At 35.5% G+C, this 18,789-nt stretch overlaps 1 protein-coding gene across 2 annotated transcripts in view; it reads right to left on the minus strand.

The window, feature by feature from the left end:
* Nucleotides 1-2,595: 2,595 nt before the first annotated feature.
* The window catches only part of Nrt (Neurotactin), a 29,373-nt gene continuing 13,179 nt past the window's right edge, over nucleotides 2,596-18,789 (minus strand). Inside the window, exons 2-7 of one of the 2 annotated variants that reach the window (XM_089631793.1) lie at nucleotides 8,802-9,088; nucleotides 8,026-8,242; nucleotides 7,476-7,726; nucleotides 7,087-7,168; nucleotides 6,467-6,617; nucleotides 2,596-6,358 (exon numbers count right to left, since the gene is read on the minus strand). In XM_089631793.1, the coding sequence (XP_089487919.1) occupies nucleotides 4,948-6,358; nucleotides 6,467-6,617; nucleotides 7,087-7,168; nucleotides 7,476-7,726; nucleotides 8,026-8,242; nucleotides 8,802-9,074 (2,385 nt within the window). In that variant the 5' untranslated portion in view covers nucleotides 9,075-9,088 and the 3' untranslated portion in view covers nucleotides 2,596-4,947. The remainder of the gene's footprint in view (nucleotides 6,359-6,466; nucleotides 6,618-7,086; nucleotides 7,169-7,475; nucleotides 7,727-8,025; nucleotides 8,243-8,801; nucleotides 9,089-18,789) is intronic. The other variant, XM_089631794.1, reaches the window with a different exon arrangement.

An 18,789-nucleotide genomic window follows, 5' to 3' on the forward strand; every position in this document is an offset into this window, starting at 1 on the left:
TCTATTGTTGTCTATTATTGTCTATGCTTAGCGGCTTGACAGCCCGCATCAAGCCTCTCCGTCAAGCATGGCCACGCCTTCCTGTGATTTCGTGGTGGTCTATGTATATGTACTTCTATGCCTTCCTGTCATTTCGTGACTCGCGGCAAAATGGAATCTGTCAAAGACAAAGCGTTCTTGGCTCTAAAATAATAAAAAGAAACGAATTTGGTGTCAAGAATGGTACAAGTTAAGGTACCGCTTTACCCATGAGCATTTGCAAAGTGTATTACAGGCTACAGCTATTTTTTGTATGAATATCTTGTGCGGTATTCATACAAAAAATATGTTTTCTTCATTGAAAATTCAGAAAATTATTTATTCTACAGTTTGATTATTAATGACCTTGAAAACCGCTGTCATAATTATTAAAAAATACTAAAATACTTCCAAAAATTTTAAATTAGATGGATTTCTACAAATTGAACACAAAAACAATAACTAAGTACCTATTTTATAACAATTTTATTCAATTTATATCATTGTTTATGATACGTGATATTTATTTGTCTATTGTCGTTTGTCTATTCCCACAAAAATATAAATTCGCATCAAGCCTCGCCGCAAGCACGTAGAATTGCGCAATGCTTGCAAGCCAGCTTCGGTACACGGTCAAAATGCTTGACACAAAGTGCCATAGACAATAAACTACGTGCTTGCGATCAAGCCGCTTGACCGTGTCCATAGATGGACAGAGGCAGAGTGCGAAATTGTATGATTGAAATTGAAGCCAAATCTAAGATGAGGGGAAATTGCCTGGCATTTTAATTATCTTGTATGACTACTTTTGAAGTGATTTGTATGCAAAGTGACGCATTATGACCAATTATTTTATTTTTTGTGTTGTTAATGCAGTTATATAGGCTTATGATTTTTTGCAAATTTGATACAAGGAATGATTTTGCCATTTCCATACTTCTCCTCCCTCACTCCTCGGCTTCAAATTGGTCTCGAATTACTCCGTCCAGGGTTTTTTAGTTCCATGCCACTGCAGTATCTGTTCCATAAATTAACCACTCACTTCTGTTCTGCTTTCTGCCCGTCCATTGAAATGACCCACACACGGGAGAGAAATTTGATTCTCTGAAACTATCTTGGTGTTGCCATAAACGATTACGTCGCCCGCCATTTTTATAAAAACTACGAGAGTCCGAAAAGGAACAAATTGGATGAGTGGAATATCTCGTAGCCTAAATTCCGAAATTCATTTATTTAGCTGAAGTTCCCGGCGTTGTCCAAGCTTTCTCAGAGTTTTTCGAAATCAGATATAGACAGTAATAACTTTCCAAGTATCAAAATTCTGCTTTAAGTGGTGAGAAAAGGGTATGGGGTAGTTTTTCAAAATCTCGTGTATACAGTGACTTCCACTTCTTTTGAAGGTCAAGTGTGAAAAATTTCATCAACTGTAAATTTGTACAAAAATCAAATCCACATTGCCCGTCGGGTATATAAATAGATTTTTTTCAGTCTCTCCACAAAACAGTTGTACCAATATTTAACAGGGTATTACTTAGTTTTCATATACATGTTGATCTGTCGTGTCACTGGCATTGCACCAGCTGCCGGGCGGTTATTACCATGTTCATGGGAATATCGATTCCTCCCGATGATAAACTAGCTACAAATAAATTAATTTTAACTTCAAATATATCATAAATAACTGTCTCCGCTTTGATAAAATTAACTGTTCACCTTTGAAAGGAATGTTATTTCTTTTGTTACCTGTGCTATTGTTATAATAACGTAATATCTTATATTTTATTTTTAGTTTAACATAACTAAAACAAACAGTAGAATTTGTAGGTACTTAACTAAAAATAACTATTAGAATTTGTATTCACCGGCACTGTGTGGACAGAGCGCTAAAGTAAGTAATTGTTAGCAAAGATATTATATTTGCTCTCTGGTAGGAGCCCTGACAAGATAAGTCGATTGACACTACATATTACTAAAAAATTACTGACACACCGGCCCAGTGAGAGCATCTATCATCCAATATAATAATTGTTGAATTGCTCATAGCTGGTCTAAATGTCTAAATGAAAACAAGGATTCGATTTCATAAGAATTTTTCAATTGGAAAATAGTAAAACCACTTCGCAATGCACTATTTATTAACATTAAAATGGCTTTAGCCATGTTTGGTGACCAGATCTGAATAGCCAGGTTCTTCCCAATCTCCATCCGCTCCCTACTATCTTCAGCCTCACAACAAATCCCAATTGGGGGTCCCATTAGACTTACTGTTTCCAGACGATTGGGGCAGTTAGGACTCTTGTGCTGTATTCACATAAAACTAAATAGATTCTACATTATCGTTTTACCAAACTCATGGTTCGACTGCACGGCATTTGATTGGTCACGGGAATTGAAAACATGTTGTACACAATCATATATTTATTGTTACAAACAGACATAAAATAAAAAAGGGATTCAATATGTTTACCCAATCAAGCTTGCAAACAGTGTATTTCTTATACAATTGAAAACACAGATTTTATAATGCACATTATATATTATTTACACATATGTGTAAGCGTGTACTTCTATGCAGTGTATAAAAATCTTAAAAAACATTTTTTTGATTTGTTCACTTTATAAAAATGGCAGTAAAAATTTAAATATAAAAAAGGAATATCAATAAATAAATTTACATAGGTACTAAATATCACTTATTTAATATTGATTTGATAATTATTTAATTATTTTAATAATACTAATAAAATATTCAAAAAGTTAGCAGGTTAAATAGTTTACACATATTTTAAGATAAGTAAGTAACTGGTAAGTGATTGGCAAGAATTAAGAGTGGAAAACTTATGTGGATGAACAATATTGAAGGAGATTAATGCTTATGTGATTAATTAGAAAAATGAAAATATATCACCTGATGTAGAATTTATTTCTGTGATGATTTCTTGTTTCGTGTTATTACAAAACTATTAATTTCATACATTTTGTATGTAGTAAAAAATCCTGCTGGTTATAAGTTGTAAATAGTAAAATATTGCAGTTAGGCAAACAGTGATAAATTATAATATGTAATAAAATAAAAGGTACATAAAGAGTATCAAATAATATTAATGTTTTTGGTAAAACCTTGTATTGAATTATTAAATAATAATATGTAATATTAATTAAGAATAAATTTGTCTTGTCAGTTGTATCTATTTGGATAAAATTGAGATCTGTTCAATCACTATTATTACAACTCCGAAAACTACTAGAGAAAACTCAAACAAATTTATTAATTTATTGGTTTTCAATCAGAAGTGATGGATGTTGAGATATCTAGAAAAAGGGTAGTACATACTTTCTCCTGGTCTGTGTGTTGCTTCTATGCATAGAATAAAGAAGAAAACTAGAAGTGCCTTCAACGCAAATCTGAAAGGAAACAAATGTGCAACTGACTCAATACCTTCTTGGTTCTAGACCATTTAGCACGCGGTCTGTCTCTCTTACACTTGCCTGAAATTGTATATCGCCATTCCATTTGAATTTCGTACAGTTGTGTGGAAACATACATATTTGGATCACTAAACACACCCACAAGGCGCTTCTTGTGTTATTCTTTATTCAATGATTTTATGCCTAAACCTCTACAAAGCATTTTTTTGTTTGTTTCACCCTTTTGTATGATGGTACATAAATATGGATTCTTTGATAATAATTGATTATAATGGTGTGAAAATCTAATCTCTAACTGATATGAAATATGATCTTATAACATATTTCAGCAGCAGCCTTGTTTTTTGGACACAAGTTAGAGAGGTGGGATGAAATACACCTTCAATGATTAATACACAGGTTGAAGAGTCAACAAGCAAAATCAGTCTCAAGGAAGATTTGGTTTGGCTTAATACAATAAAAATAATATAGATCACAGGTTTATGTGAAAACATTTCTTAATTGTGTATGTCAATTTGTAAGAAGAAAAAAACAACTAAAGCTACAATACAAACATTAGCGTTTAAGGTCACAAACATATATTACCTCTATCCTTCCGTCAATAATAATAATCTTGATTTTAATTTGTTCTAATTATAAATACAGGTGGGGACTAGAAACTGATTTTTTTGAAAGCGACTAAAACAAAAATATTGCTGGTAACAAAATTTATTTTTACATAGTGAACGAATATCAAGAATATTAATCAGTTGCATCAGAGCATAGAGAACGGTGGGCACCACCATACAGATGTTTTCTTTAAAACTGCAAGATTTACAACTTGAAATTATGTTCTTCCACTATCCAAAAACTGAATTTTGTCTACCAGCAATATTTTTAAAATTTTATTTCCTTAAAAAAAGGAAGTTTCTAGGCCCCACCCTGTATATCTTTTTCGTAAATCAATTTTTTTCATATGAATTTAAAATATTTATATGGCCCTCATTTAATTCAGTGAGCTCGGCTGCGGAATTACATATGTAAAAGCGTAATAATTTACGAGTATCTTAGACGGTATAATACACATTATGACCAATGACAATTATATAATGTCCGCTTCACACAATAACACTCCTTTTATCCAATTTACCCATTATGAAGGGCATGTCTTATGAAAAATGTCCTGTTTTTACACCACCTTCTCCTTATTTACATATTCCTCAAAACTCACCAGCCACAATAAGCTCTCGTTGAATCAATAACACTATCAACCTGTCCCTAATAATCCTCGGCTAACAAACATCACATTTGTTTTTAATGTCACTGGTCAAAAAAATTATTCAAACATTTATCGTTTGAAGTTCAAAATTAATATTATTGTGAATAATTACTATGTATGTATGTATGTATGTATACGGACACATTAAAATGAATTATTTGCTGAATTATTACAGAAGCAGACATTGCTAATTGTACATAAAATGATTAAAAAAAATTGGTGTAGAAAAAAACATTTTAAATTTAATCTTGCCTAGCGTAACGAGGGACAACATCCTTAGAGATCCATAAATCACAATTAGGATACTCCTTGATGGGAAGGACATCCTGGCCGACTTGCAGGATTGATAAGCTATTCTTTGGGTCAGCTTGAGGAACTGCTCCATGCCACACATAGTGGTAGAACAACTGCTGCATGGCTGACACGTATCTGCGCTGCTCCGGAGTCTTGGGTTCGTACCTGCCCAGGATAGCCGAGATGTCAGAATCCACATCAGCCACATTGCTCTCCCCACCCGGTTGGGTCACGATGTAGAAGGGAGTGGAAGGGCGAGAGCGGGCGATGGTGAGGAGAGGGCAAACTGTTCTGATGTCAGATATCATGGCGGCCAATCCCTGATACGTAGCGTTATACCTTCGCAGAGCTTCTTCCGCCAGTTGCAATTGACCCAGCTTACTGTCCTTAACATGCTTTGTGACAAGTTCGGGCGTCCATGTGGTGTGGCGCAGGAGAAGCTTCTCAGAGGCATCTACGTGAGCCGTTGTTCCAATTACCAAAGGGATCTTAGATTCAGCCAAAGGTTCCAGAACATGAGTGGTAAGAATAGAGCCATCCAATACCAGCCATTCGTGCCTCTTATCCGGCTCTTCTGTAGCGGAAGGTAGGTCAGGTGAGTCGCCCCTCCAAATATCAGGAACTGCATGAAGAAGATCATCCAGCTTACTCTCACGAAGACACTTGGCATCGGTGCACTTGGCCAAGTCCATATAGCGTTCATTAAGCTTCTCGCTCTCCTGAAGGGGTTTTCCTGGGAACAGGGCTGCGCCTGAGGACACCCAAGCTCGGGCGAAGAGCAACTCGGCTTTCTTCAGGTTAGTCAGCACGGTCACTAGCGTTGCTCCGGCTCGGTGACCAAATAAGGTGACCGCATTTGGATCACCACCGAAATGTTTAATATTCAGTTGCACCCATTTTAAGGCTGCAATAATATCGCTAAGGCCGTAATTTCCAGAGGTCGGAGGGTGGGTGGATTTGGACAGTGAATCGAGGGCTAAGAATCCTAGAACCCCCACTCTAAAATTAGGACGGACAAATAGGACATCTTTGGACCTTGCATATCTGGTAGAAGGCCTCAGTTTACCCGGGGAACCTCCAGTTAAAGTGTTGCTTCCGATTAGCACAATGACCGGCAGGGGAGTGTCGTACCTCACGTGCGGAGTTATGACATCAAGGGTTAGGCAATCTTCAATGCCTTGGTCAGTTCCATCTCCCAATATCTGGCGGCAGGTCTCTGTGGCATTATGGACTTTAAGGGTACCGTTCCAGCAGGCATCGATCTGGTCCAGTGGTTTGGCAGCTCTGAAGCGATTTTCTCCAATTGGTGGAATAGCATACGGAATTCCTCTGAATGCAAAAGCACCATCTTCTAACACCCTGGGAATAAAATTGATATGTTTATATTTAAGTGAACCAGTAAATAATATGTGAACTAGATATTAATAGCAAAAGAATTAGCATTAAGATAGCAGAATTGGAGCGTACCCTTCGACCAGTCCACAGGAAGTGACAGCATCGACGTAGCGTCCGTCCTTGACGGGGGAAGCCACCATGGCTCCGCCCCCGCATGTAACAGCGATGATGATAATCAGCAGGATAATGAATATCAGGACTCCTCCAGCAATGGCCAGGTCATCTAGAAAACAAAACCCACACATTTTTATTGGAACTGTTATGTTATATTTATGAAACTAAACAATAACTTAGTATTATTTCACTAATTTTATTTTAATAATGTAGCCTAGCGGTTTCACTTAAATCTAAACTCCATCGGAGCAGTATATTTAAAAAAATTAATTGAATATTTAATTATCAATAACACAATAGTTATTCACAATACATTAGCATTGATGACTCGTGACTTTTGTATGTGCTAGAATGCACCCCAGCAGAGCTACCAAAAAAACTAAGGACGGGTGATCGTAATTGGCCAGTTGTTTAACAAAACTGAAATAATAAAAGAACTTGAATAGAACCTTCACAGCACAGACAAAATCAACTTTGAAATTTGATGAATTGTTCAAATTCTGTGAAACATGCCGTCCTAAGCAATAGCATTGTGACTAAATATCATTTAGACAGTAAACTAATAAATAAAAGCTTACCAATAATGAATTTCTGCTGCCTTATTCTCTCTCTCCAGTGTAGTTTTTCTTTCGGTGCACCATTATTTTCTTCCGCTTTATCCTAGAAATAAAAACTTAATTTAATGAAACATTTAGGAAACTACACCAAGGTTGCTACTTTACAACAAAGGATTATAATTTAATATTTATTTTGTAACAGGGAAAAGGGAATAAATAATTAGAGTTTTAGAGTTAAGTTTTATAGCTTCTACAATCATGCAAAGAGTGATGATGATGACTAATATGTACTAACGGTGCAAAAATCAGCAATGAAAAACTATGGGATGGGATAATAACAGCGAACAAAGCACTAATAACTATTCTCGTAATATTCATCTTGGGCAAATGAATAACTTAGAATTACTTACATCAATGTCCAGTTTAACATTTTCCATGCCGTCCTCAGCTTCTACTTTCTCCGTGCTCTTGTTATCATCGAGGGTCTCCATGGAAGCCAGTTCGGCTTGCTTGGTGGGGTCGAGCCCGGCTTCTGCGTCACCAGGGGCGGCATTGTGACTCCGGAGCTTGCGAGGAATCATGTTTACTATCGGCAGACGGATAGCGTTCAACAATCCTCTCTTTTGCGCAGTGTTTTCGGGCTTATCCGTATTTGACCCTTCTAAAAATCAATAATACGTTTTACTTATGTAGTAGTTTATCTTTGAAAAGTGGCAGTTGATTAAACGATAGATTATAATGGCACAAATAAATGGTACAAATAACCTGACAATATTTGAAAATCTCCTACTATGTAACATCATTATATGCGGAAGATGTCATTTGAATTGAACTCACGATGCCTGGGCGGGAACCCGAAGCATTTGTCAACTCATCCACTGACCAATCTAATAATTAATCTCAATGCAGTAAACTTGGTATTCTTCTCTCACTTAGTTTTTGAAGATGTTCATGTTATACCTGGATCTTTGGCAGCATCTTTATCAGCATCATCGGCAATCGGGGTGACATCCTTTGGTTTTTTGGCGAATGGATTAGGAATTTTGATTGAAGACAAGCGGCTCTTTAAAGTGGCTGCATTGGTTACTTCCTTTTCACCGGTGTTTTCTACGGCTATTTCCACAGATTCAGCAGCAGGCTTTTCTAGCAACTCCCCCTGAGCACCATCATCCCCGTCCTGAGTTAGACAAGCAATATTTAATATGATGATTATGAAATAACCTAGAATTGGCTATCGGCAGTAGACTTAATTAAATCAAGGGTTGCTCTCATTCACATGCGCTACCACAATAGGAATAAATAATACAGCACAACTACTTCAAAAAATAAAATGCCTAGATGAAGGTACATTCAAAATGAATAATGAAGATGAACACAAATAGCGTAGTTATCTATGCAGGAAATTAGAATCTTCTTTGCATAATATGTAGAAGATCACATGAATACAATATACCAACCATAAACTAACTACAAAGACGGCATCTTCTACTTGAAATTTTAGACAGAGAGAAAGAATTTTGCACTACTCAAGTGGATAAATTACTTTAATAATTTATTACAAAGTTGATTCTGAATGTGTAGAACTTCTAATCTAGCCTTGAACGGTTATTATAATTTGTAGGATATTGAATAATATATTTGCACGAGTTAGATGTTTGGGGTACTTATCTCAAGAAGACCTATGGAATAGTCTGATGGAGATCGATTAAAGGTGGCAGTGTCAATTAATATCGTACCTTGCATTTTTCCTTGGACTTGCTGCGGGTGAAGAAGCCTGGCATCTTGATACCTCCGATGGGAATGAATTTAGGTTTAACCTCCCTTCCTTCTTCTGTGATGGGCTCCACCGCCTGCTTGACTTCTTCGATACTCTCCGAGACTATCTTGGGAACTTCTTCCTGGAGCTTGTTCTCGGCGTTGAGCATCTTCTCACGTTCCTCATCTTCTATTTCCTTCTTATCTAGACTCTTCTTTTCTTCCTCGTGAGCAATGACCTCGGTTTCGCTCATTTTGCTGCAAGAAACTGCAAAAGAAATTCGTATACTTAGTTGATATTTTCAAAATTAATTTGTGAGGAGGTGTAAAGTAAGACACAAATAAGAAATAGAGGGTGGTTCAAAAAAAAGGAGAACAAAGAATGGTGAAATAATTAAGCTTTTTCTTTATTCAATTCATACTAAAATTTTAAAAAATAAGGGAAACAAAAAGATCTGGATATGTCTTGACCTTCTAAAAGTACTTTTCACACTGGCCAGACAGAGTTTATGAAAAAATAATCAAAACTGAGTTAAATCGTGTTTCTCTTCTCCCCCCCATGTAATGCATTATATGGTATTCTTATCAATTATGCAGTGAAAGGAGATTTAGGGCCCACACGGTTCCTGAATGGACGGCAGATAATAAAATGAATCATGTGTTATTTTTGATGCAAGGAATCACTGCTCAAGATAACCATTTTAAAATAAATTGACAATGACTAATTTAAACTATTCTTCCTTACTTAAACTTATGACTAAACTATTTCCATCAATAGAACAAACTAACTAACCATCACGCCCTCGCAGGGGAAGGCAGAGAGGATGGTCTTGGCAACAGAGTCCTTGCTTCATTCACATTCATCGTCTCCAACACAGCCTTGTTCATAACGTTATTCGGACTCTTGGGAATATGGCCGGACAATTTGAAAATAAACCACAACCACAGTAAGCGGAAAATATTGCTTGTGTCGTGATGGAGGACTTATCCGACTTCTTATATTCCCCTTGCACTACTATCGTCATTCATCCGCTCTACATGCAAAAACCATCTCATCTGATTATATTATTCATTTTCGTATTTCAGCTGACCAGAAAATTATTTAAGTACATAAATTATCCAATGATTAAATTGGCAATATTATATATAAGAACTGACAAACGGTAGCAATGAACGAAGAGAATGGTAGGAACGTAGCTACAAATTAGATGCACCTGAATAAAGCGATGACAAATTGTACAAAAACATACCTCAGTAATATTACGAATTCTGAGCAAGGTGGCGTATCCAGTGGCATTACAATAAATTTCATTGAGCCCTGGGCAAATGTGAATTGGGCCCACAAACCACACAAAGATTGTGACTACTTGACCAAATTACAAAAATGTCATTAATGTACCTAAACCAAACAAAAATGTTCGATAATAGAGAAACTCCACACTATAAAAAATTTCAAAATGGGGCAATCTAAAAAATAATCTGAACGACGCGACCCACCTGCTTCCGTGGAAAAGGGGCGTGTTAAAGGAACGGCGGAATGACGAACAAAATAAACTATTTAAATTATGAGTCCCCTGTCCCCTAGGGCAAATTCTGTATTTTTCATGCGTCACCGAAAAATGTTATGTTGTTGAAAATCGTGATCTTCAGTGGGAATGCTTTTGGAGGAATGAAGGAACCGATAAGCATACATTCTATGCACTGAAATAAATAAATAAAAACTCTCGAACAGTGTGCTCTGGCGCCGTAAAATTCGCATAGAATTTTCACAAGTTCATAAGTCAAAGTATTTTATTTTAGCTCGCTGTGTAATTTCCATTATTTTCTATAAGGGCATCCATTAACTTCTGCCAAAAAATGCTGTTTGTTACGTGTTTTAAATTACAGAATTAAATTATTTTTTTTTTAAAGTGACGGCAATTTAACTAAAAACTTTTAAAAATTGTTATAAGCAATAATTATTAGTCTGAAACACAAATATAAAGTGAAAAAAAGCCGACGTAGCACAGTGGTTCCGTGCACCTGACCGGCAATCAGAAGGTGCGGATTCGATTCCTGTCGGCGGCATTTATTTTTTCCCGGAAGATTTTTTCAATTTATATTTGTGTTTCAGGCTAATAATTATTGCTTATAATAATTTGTCATCCTTTGTGTTTTGCATAAAACCATGTCTTGTAAACATATTATGTTTACCTAAATATTAATAAGACCTTTTAACTCCGAGCTCCAGACCAGAGAGGAAAGAATTTCGATACTCGTTTGAAGAACTTTGATCTTTTTCACCAGAATTCAGGAGCACGGACACGCCCAAAACATATTTCATTCTGTTTATTTGTTCAGTACCCCCATTGCCAAGTGAGCTCATCAGCAATCAACGCAGGAGTTGTAATAAGATCATCCTGATAAAAGAGATTTCCGCGACTCAATCTTTTGTTTCGAATTTCGTCTCGCTTTATAATCCGACAAATTTGAGATTCCCCTTTATTGCCTTTAAAGCAACCGAAGTCATGAACTAAAAAAGGCTATAAGGCTAGCATTACACTTGTAAGTTTTTTCGTAAATTTACGACTTCTAGCCAATGGGCATCTCTCATTTTGAAAAGCCAATGCGCCCATTGGCTAGAAGTCGTAAATTTACGAAAAAACTTACAAGTGTAATGCTAGCCTAATAAATTATTTGTCCTATTTCGCACGGCCTTAGGTCAATTAGGCCCGCCAAGTGTTGAACTAATCAACTAATGACCGCCACTATTATCTTGTCTGTCATGTGCAATAAATAAAGAAAGATAAACAAAATATTAATGTTATATTATGTTAAAAATATTAAATAGAAAGACAGAAAAGAAATAAAAAAATATTTGCGACTAAGACCAACTAAGAATCTTTCCTTCATAATTTGTGCTACGGAAACCCGTTTTTAATTTTATAAATGGATAATTATCGTATCCTACACACCTAATTTTCGATTTTTTTCGGATAGATTCTTCTAGATAATTCCTATCATGTGAAAAATATAAAATAAAAATATTTTTTTTAGAAATACGTGATTGATAAAAATGTCCGTAGGCAATATTCCCCCTGGGGTGCGGGTTTGCGCCGCTTATCTGTTAAAAAATATCCGTGCACGTGTTTTCGTCTTCCGCATACATCTCGAAGAAAGGAACTTGGTACCATAATGGTGCGTATACATTTACGAACATATATGTATACATAATATGCGATATATTGAACAAATACTTTATGTATTATCCCTTGTTTGAACGTCCTCGTGTTATTTTATCATCATTTTAATTTTTGCTTATATGAAGTATAAACAGAGCTACTATTTCTTTTTACTGGGACTTTCATTGTTATGTGCTTTACCTGAGAAACAATGCATATCCTTCAGAGGCGATAAAATAGGACATTTTTTTTAAATGGTCAGTTTAGGTTCGTTGGCCCTTACCTCGCTACCTTATGGGCCGATAAGGAATCAACATAAACCGGAATAAATAAATTATATATTATACATAGCTACACAAAATCGTTGTTAACTTTTACCAACGTAGCACCATTATTAACCTACTAAACTACAATATGAAGGAACATTAACGGGTAAGAAAATAGTTTTTTTATAATCTACATATTTTAAAAATGTAATTTGTTAAGCAGTAATTTTATATACGCACGAACGTGCGTATTTGCACCATTGCCTCTTTATCTAGAACAAATAAGTGAATGGGCCGCACGAACAGTGAACAAATTAGAGGGAACATTGGCTGCTAAGTAAATGGGTTTTGGTAACTCAGTAGCACAATAGATAGATGCGTTTCTCCCCATAATTCCGATTCCCCTCACCATAATTCACACTATTTACCTCTCTGGGTTCGAAACCTTTCGAATCTTCGATTGAAATATACAAAGTCATTACGATTTGTGGTATTTACGATCCATCTCACGGTGGGCCACTGAAAAGTCTCGCGGTCTATCGGAGAAGCCAAATGATAATAAATTTTTGATGCTGGGTTGTATAAAGTATAAACCACAAGTATTTGAAGAAATAGTAGGTAGTCGACTAGCTACGAACACACAATAATTAAGCCGTTTATGCGTGGTTCGAGTTGAGACGCTTCATATAAGTAACTAAATACTTTTTAATACCTAATGGAGGAACGATCTCTTTTCTTACAAAGAAGAACGTCTTTGGACGACGGGTGGTCGGCGAGAATTTCATTTTAATATAAATCCACAGTTTTATTCCGATATTGATGAAATTTTGCACACTTGACACTCGAACAACAAAACGAGAGGACACTATTTTTCTTATCAATAAAATATTTATTTTTGAGACGGATTTTTTTTTAACAAGAGTTTGTTGTTTGGATTTCAATGGCAAAATGAATAGTCACAAAAAATAAAAAAAGTCTAAAGGAATTCATAATTTGACTTCGACGAATAAAAAATAACGAACACGAATAAAGAATGGTGCCTAGAACAAAAAAACACTTATTATTTTTATGAATTTTTGCATACCTACGCATGTATCTTCTCAGAGATTTAAGCAGTCATTATATGGGTTGGATCTGGTTTGCAGGACGACTATCAATTATGATAAAAAGTTACAAGACATGGTGGGATAATAATCATTAAATAATCACCCTACAGATGAAGATCACAGCTGGGCAGGGACTACGCATGGACAGCGGACGAGGCAAATTTTATCGTTTGTTTATGCCCCTGAACAATAAATAATAAACAATTATTTGACAAAAAGCAACAATTCGTGTAATGGATTGGTTACTTCATTATTTGGTAAACAAACAATTATTTCACTTCCGAACGTTCTATAAAAGGAGGCGAGCCTAGAACTTACACATAAATAAACTAACGGGTGTAAAACATGTTTCACGCATTTAGGTTTACAAAATTTCGTCTGGAATTTCAAAATATGAAATAGGCCCTAATACTAATTTTAAATAGTATTTGTTTTGCTGGAGTTGATGCATTATTCACGAAACTAAGACGAAAACGCTGAAAACACTGTCCTGACGTTGAAAAACACATATCATTACAAGACTATCTATATATTTGTCTATTTTAGATCGATTATCAATTAATAAGATCAAAATTCCTCATAGCTCGATGCATATCCATACTGATAAAATTAGGCAATTTACGTATATTTCGGTGAGATGGTAGTACATAATTACTCACGTAAATGTCATATTTGTTTCTGCTAGCGTCTGGGTAAAAATTGAACTATTCTGCGGCTTACCAAGGCTTTAGCGGCCGATTTAGCATGTTTAAATTTGATCGAGGAATGTCGCACATAGCGAGGATACGGATTAACTGATATTCCGGGCCATAGCAGGAATAGTAGAGGAATGGGATGGATGCCCGGAATCGGGACACAAACAATGTCCAATGATTCAATTCTGCGGTCTGTTGCCCCCATATTTGGTTTCCCAGACCTTTGTGGTTGCCCCAGAATTTTCAATAGCCATGCTTTAGACTTTGGTGCATTGGAAATATGTACTTGGAGAACAGAGCGGAATGGTATTTCAGCTTATTGAAAAAAATATAATAAGCAGTAATTGTGGTAGTATTGAAGTACTAGTACATATGGAATTATTTGGCGTGTTGGAATTAAGCCGACGTAGCTCAGTGGTCCATAGCACCTGACCGGACATCAGAAGGTGCGGGTTCAATTCCCGTCGGGGGCATTTATTTTTACTCGGGGGATATTTTCAATTTGTATGGATATAAATTGTATGTATAAAAACCTTGTCTTACAAACATTAGTTTATCATTAAAAAATAAGTAAAAAACGAGACTTAACTACATTCTTTCAAAACACAAATAACGTTATGGATCCTTACAAAATGATTTCTTACATCTGCAATACATTCCAATCATAATATTCATACATTCTTCACTCACACCCTTCGTACATTGTCTCAAATTGCCTATTTAATTTAATTATCATTTATAAACCAAACATCAATATTATGTCAATGAATCATGAATAAATTCAATATGTAAATATAAACCGCCATAACACAGGGACATTCGCTAGCATTGCGGGTGAAATAATACTTAACAAATTTATTTATTGTACAATTTTTTTAAAAGATATAAAAATATATTTAAAAAATAGCGTATTACAAAAATTCAATCAATTTTATGTCAAAAATGTTAGGTTATCGTTCATCCCTTCAATGTGTTAACTTGTTTACTTTGAATTGAATACAAGCTTTAACACTTTAAAAATAACTATGGTGTTACTATTTTACCCATGGTATAAACGTAAATTGTAAACACTTTTTTGGCTTGTTCTTTTCAACACTAACGAAATATCCCCGTCTGTGTTGGGGGCGATTCGCTACGCACAGTTACACTCGATGGTAGTTGGGACCAACAACTCTTTTTCAAAGCAACTCCAGCGGATGTAACTGCCAGATAATTGGATATTTCCAACACTGATGAGATTTTTTACGAATCAGGGCATCAAGTAATAAAAGCCATTACATATTACAACACACTTACTTCAATAGTAGGTACTTACTTGTTTTACAAGGTAAAAATATTTTTACGTGATGGCGGTACCTACCTACGACTTGGCTAAATGGGTAACTCATCTATACCTAGTACCTACCGAAGTGTTTGAGGTTACTATTAGCCTTTATAAAAGAGAACCATTGAAAATCGAAACGTTGGTTGATACAATAAACTTCTCTTGGAAGATCAGATGGAGCAATGATCTCGAAAGCAACGGAGAACTAAGACGGGAGGCCCTAAGGGCCCAACCAAAGAGTATGGATACTAGTTCCATGGGCCCAACACAAAAACGAAAGATCAGTGGCGTCACATTTTTGAGATGAAATACTACTTTTATTGTGTATTATTTTTTATCTTCCTCTCGATATATTAAGAAATTCTGTTGGAAGAGGTTTATTTTTAATTTATTGTCTCATAATTAGTTTATATTTTTTCTAGTTACGTTGGGTTGGTTTAAAATTTAAAAACGATTTGTCTTTGTTAAAAAATATTAATCACCTTGGAATGGGTAACGACCTGTGACCTAGTTAGACCTACACCACCGCAATAACATAACCAAAATATGTATTACAAAAATGATTTATAATTTAAGATATAAGTATCTATACGCAGCATAATGGACATTTTCGCCAAAATTTCCGTTTTATTTATTTATTTCCAAGACTTCACAGTCTCGGAAATAAATACTCTGATCTGGGAGATATATTTCATCTTAAAAATAATCAATATAAATATTATTTATTTCTATTCTTTTATATATCGAGACACAAATAGACATCTATAATTTCCGCAATATATATATTTTTATTTTGAATATCTATTTATGTGAGACTTCTTATCATTTTTACTAATGTATCTTATTTTATTATATGCTTTTTTGTAACATTTAATATTTTTTCTTTTTTCGTTGTATTATGTTTCCTTTATTGTTTTAATTTTGTAGAATTTATAATAACTCTGATACTCTACTATTAAACTTTGTAGTGTGTAAAAGCCCATTAGGGCGTGTAATAATAAATAAGTTTCTACCAATATCATACGGAGAAAAAATATTAATTTATTAAACATCTTTTCATATTTTGTTTGGGCATTTAAGGGACACCGTGCCTTGTCAATCAATATGTCAAATTTAATGTGCTTGCACACAAATCATTATTCATTATACGAAGAATACTCCATAAATCTAAACTTAACTAGAGGCGCACAGTTTACACCCGCGCTGTGCAAGCGGGTTTCCTGCAGAGCATCGGACCTCCATATTATTATCATATTATTGGTAATCCGGTTAAAAACGGGATTGCAGACCCTTAACGAATGAATTGATAGGTTTCCTAATAAACTTTTAGTAAAATACGAATGTATATTACGATGTCGGAACACGTGTTCATAAAACAGCTAATATTTCAACATTGCCTCATTTTATATTATGGCTAAGGCGGGCGCATGAACACGTGTTTCGATATATTGGGAATTTACTAAAAGTTTATCAGGAAACGGAATATAGAGATTGGACATAGTTATGACGGAACGTGACTTTTGGGTGTACTAGAGTGCTAATATTAAAAAATTGCGTTTTTTTATTATTTTTTTTTGTATGAAGATTTCCGGGAAATCGGTGCAGTTAACTGCCAAACTGAAATTTTCTGAAAATAGTCACGAGCCGCCACTGGACATGACAAAAACACACTCCATCTTGATCTAAATAATGAATTTTAAACGTATACATGTCCGACAGTTATATTTAACTGACTAAATAAAGTAAATTAATACATTTGCGTGTTAAAACTATCTAACATTCTATAAAAAAACTAATCAAAATCGTGGGACACGGCAAAAACGCAATGTACAAACTTTGGCGAAAATGCCCAATAGCAAATAACGTCCAAGCGAAAAAACCCTGTTTTCTATCTTTGAGCGAGTCTAACTTGAAAGGCAAAATGAAATTAGTAACGGTAATGCATTCTCCCTGGGGCGGTAATAACATAATGAGTGCACGTACAGAGGGTACAGAGCCAAGGTCCAAGTTACGATCCGGGAAGATAAGAAGGACGCTGCATAAACTGTATAAACATAAAGAGTACTGAGCACTGGGCAGTTAGTGAGTTAGTGATAAGTTTGATGCATGAGAGATGAGAGCATGATCCTTGGTGGGGCGATGCACACACGCACATAGAGCAGAGGACGTGGCGTACATAAAGAAAACAAGCTATTATTACATGAATAGGACCCTTGCCGTCTTGCTTGCACTGAGATGCTGCGGTACCAAACCTTTTCGTTCAACGAACCTACCCATTTAGTTAAACCTTAAAAATGAATGTGACAAAAATGTAACCGTTCGAAAGGCCCTCGGGCATTTACCAAATCAATGTTTTTAGAAAATCAAAGCTGAAGCGCCTTGGCGTGTGATTGAAAACCAGCAAAAATTCTACCGAATAACAAAATACCGAGCAATTATTTCAGACGGAAGACTTCAGTTGGTCGTTCCGATGAAGGCACGTACTGAAAACAGATGTAGATAATGGATGACGAAGTAACGCAAGATAGGGACGCCTGGGAGGTAATTTTTTTAAGTAATTTGGCTCTTGACCTGGAGGAGGCCCACCACTTCCCCGCCCTGTTTTAGGTACTGATGGTACCCCTTCAGAGTTCTCGCAAGGACGCTAATGTTTTTGATATAACGAGTCTACATTTAAAATTTCAAAACAAGACCTCCAAAATATCCATGCATACAATGTTATTCGCAGTATGCAAGTGCTGCGTATTAGTAACTTATTGGCTCTTGACCTGTATTGAAAAGGTGTACGTTTTTGCACATTGAGTTCGCGATGTTGAAACAATAATTATAAGCAGGTCCGATTAACTGCATCTTTGGGCCGCTCCCTCACAGGTCGGTAAGGAATCGACATAAACTGGGTGCTGTAAGATTGGGTAGCACCCACAGACATAGGAATTAATAGACGAGAAGATAAAGGCGAGGGGTAAAATCAACTGTTGAAGAACGAAGGGAGTGAAGATGACTGTGATTCGTCAATAAATCAATCTGACAGTAAATAGGCATCTCGCATTATAATATCACCATTTACTTCTTAAAAGTAAAATCTGCTTTGAATGAATAGACATTTTTACATGGGAGCGCAAATTACTCGCCACGTTATGAACAAATTTGCGAAGTCCAAATTCGGCAAAGTAAGGCAGCTTCTATATTCAGATTCGTAGTTAGTTTCAGAGTATTTAGTTAAGACACTTTTATAAATGTTCATAATTTACTTCCCAGCAACCAACCAGCTTTGTGTTTCGCATCCAGACGTTTCTCGATGTGATAGTAACAACTGATTCATATTATACGATGTGAATATGCTTAAAATAAAATAAAATAATGCTTATATATGGAATGTAATACGACAATTGGGTTTATTCTCTTTTTTCGCATCTA

Source organism: Hesperophylax consimilis, chromosome 5 (genome assembly GCF_061612785.1).
Source record: "Hesperophylax consimilis isolate HC1 chromosome 5, BYU_Hcon_1.0, whole genome shotgun sequence".
In the NCBI taxonomy this organism is placed as follows: Eukaryota; Metazoa; Arthropoda; class Insecta; order Trichoptera; family Limnephilidae; genus Hesperophylax; species Hesperophylax consimilis.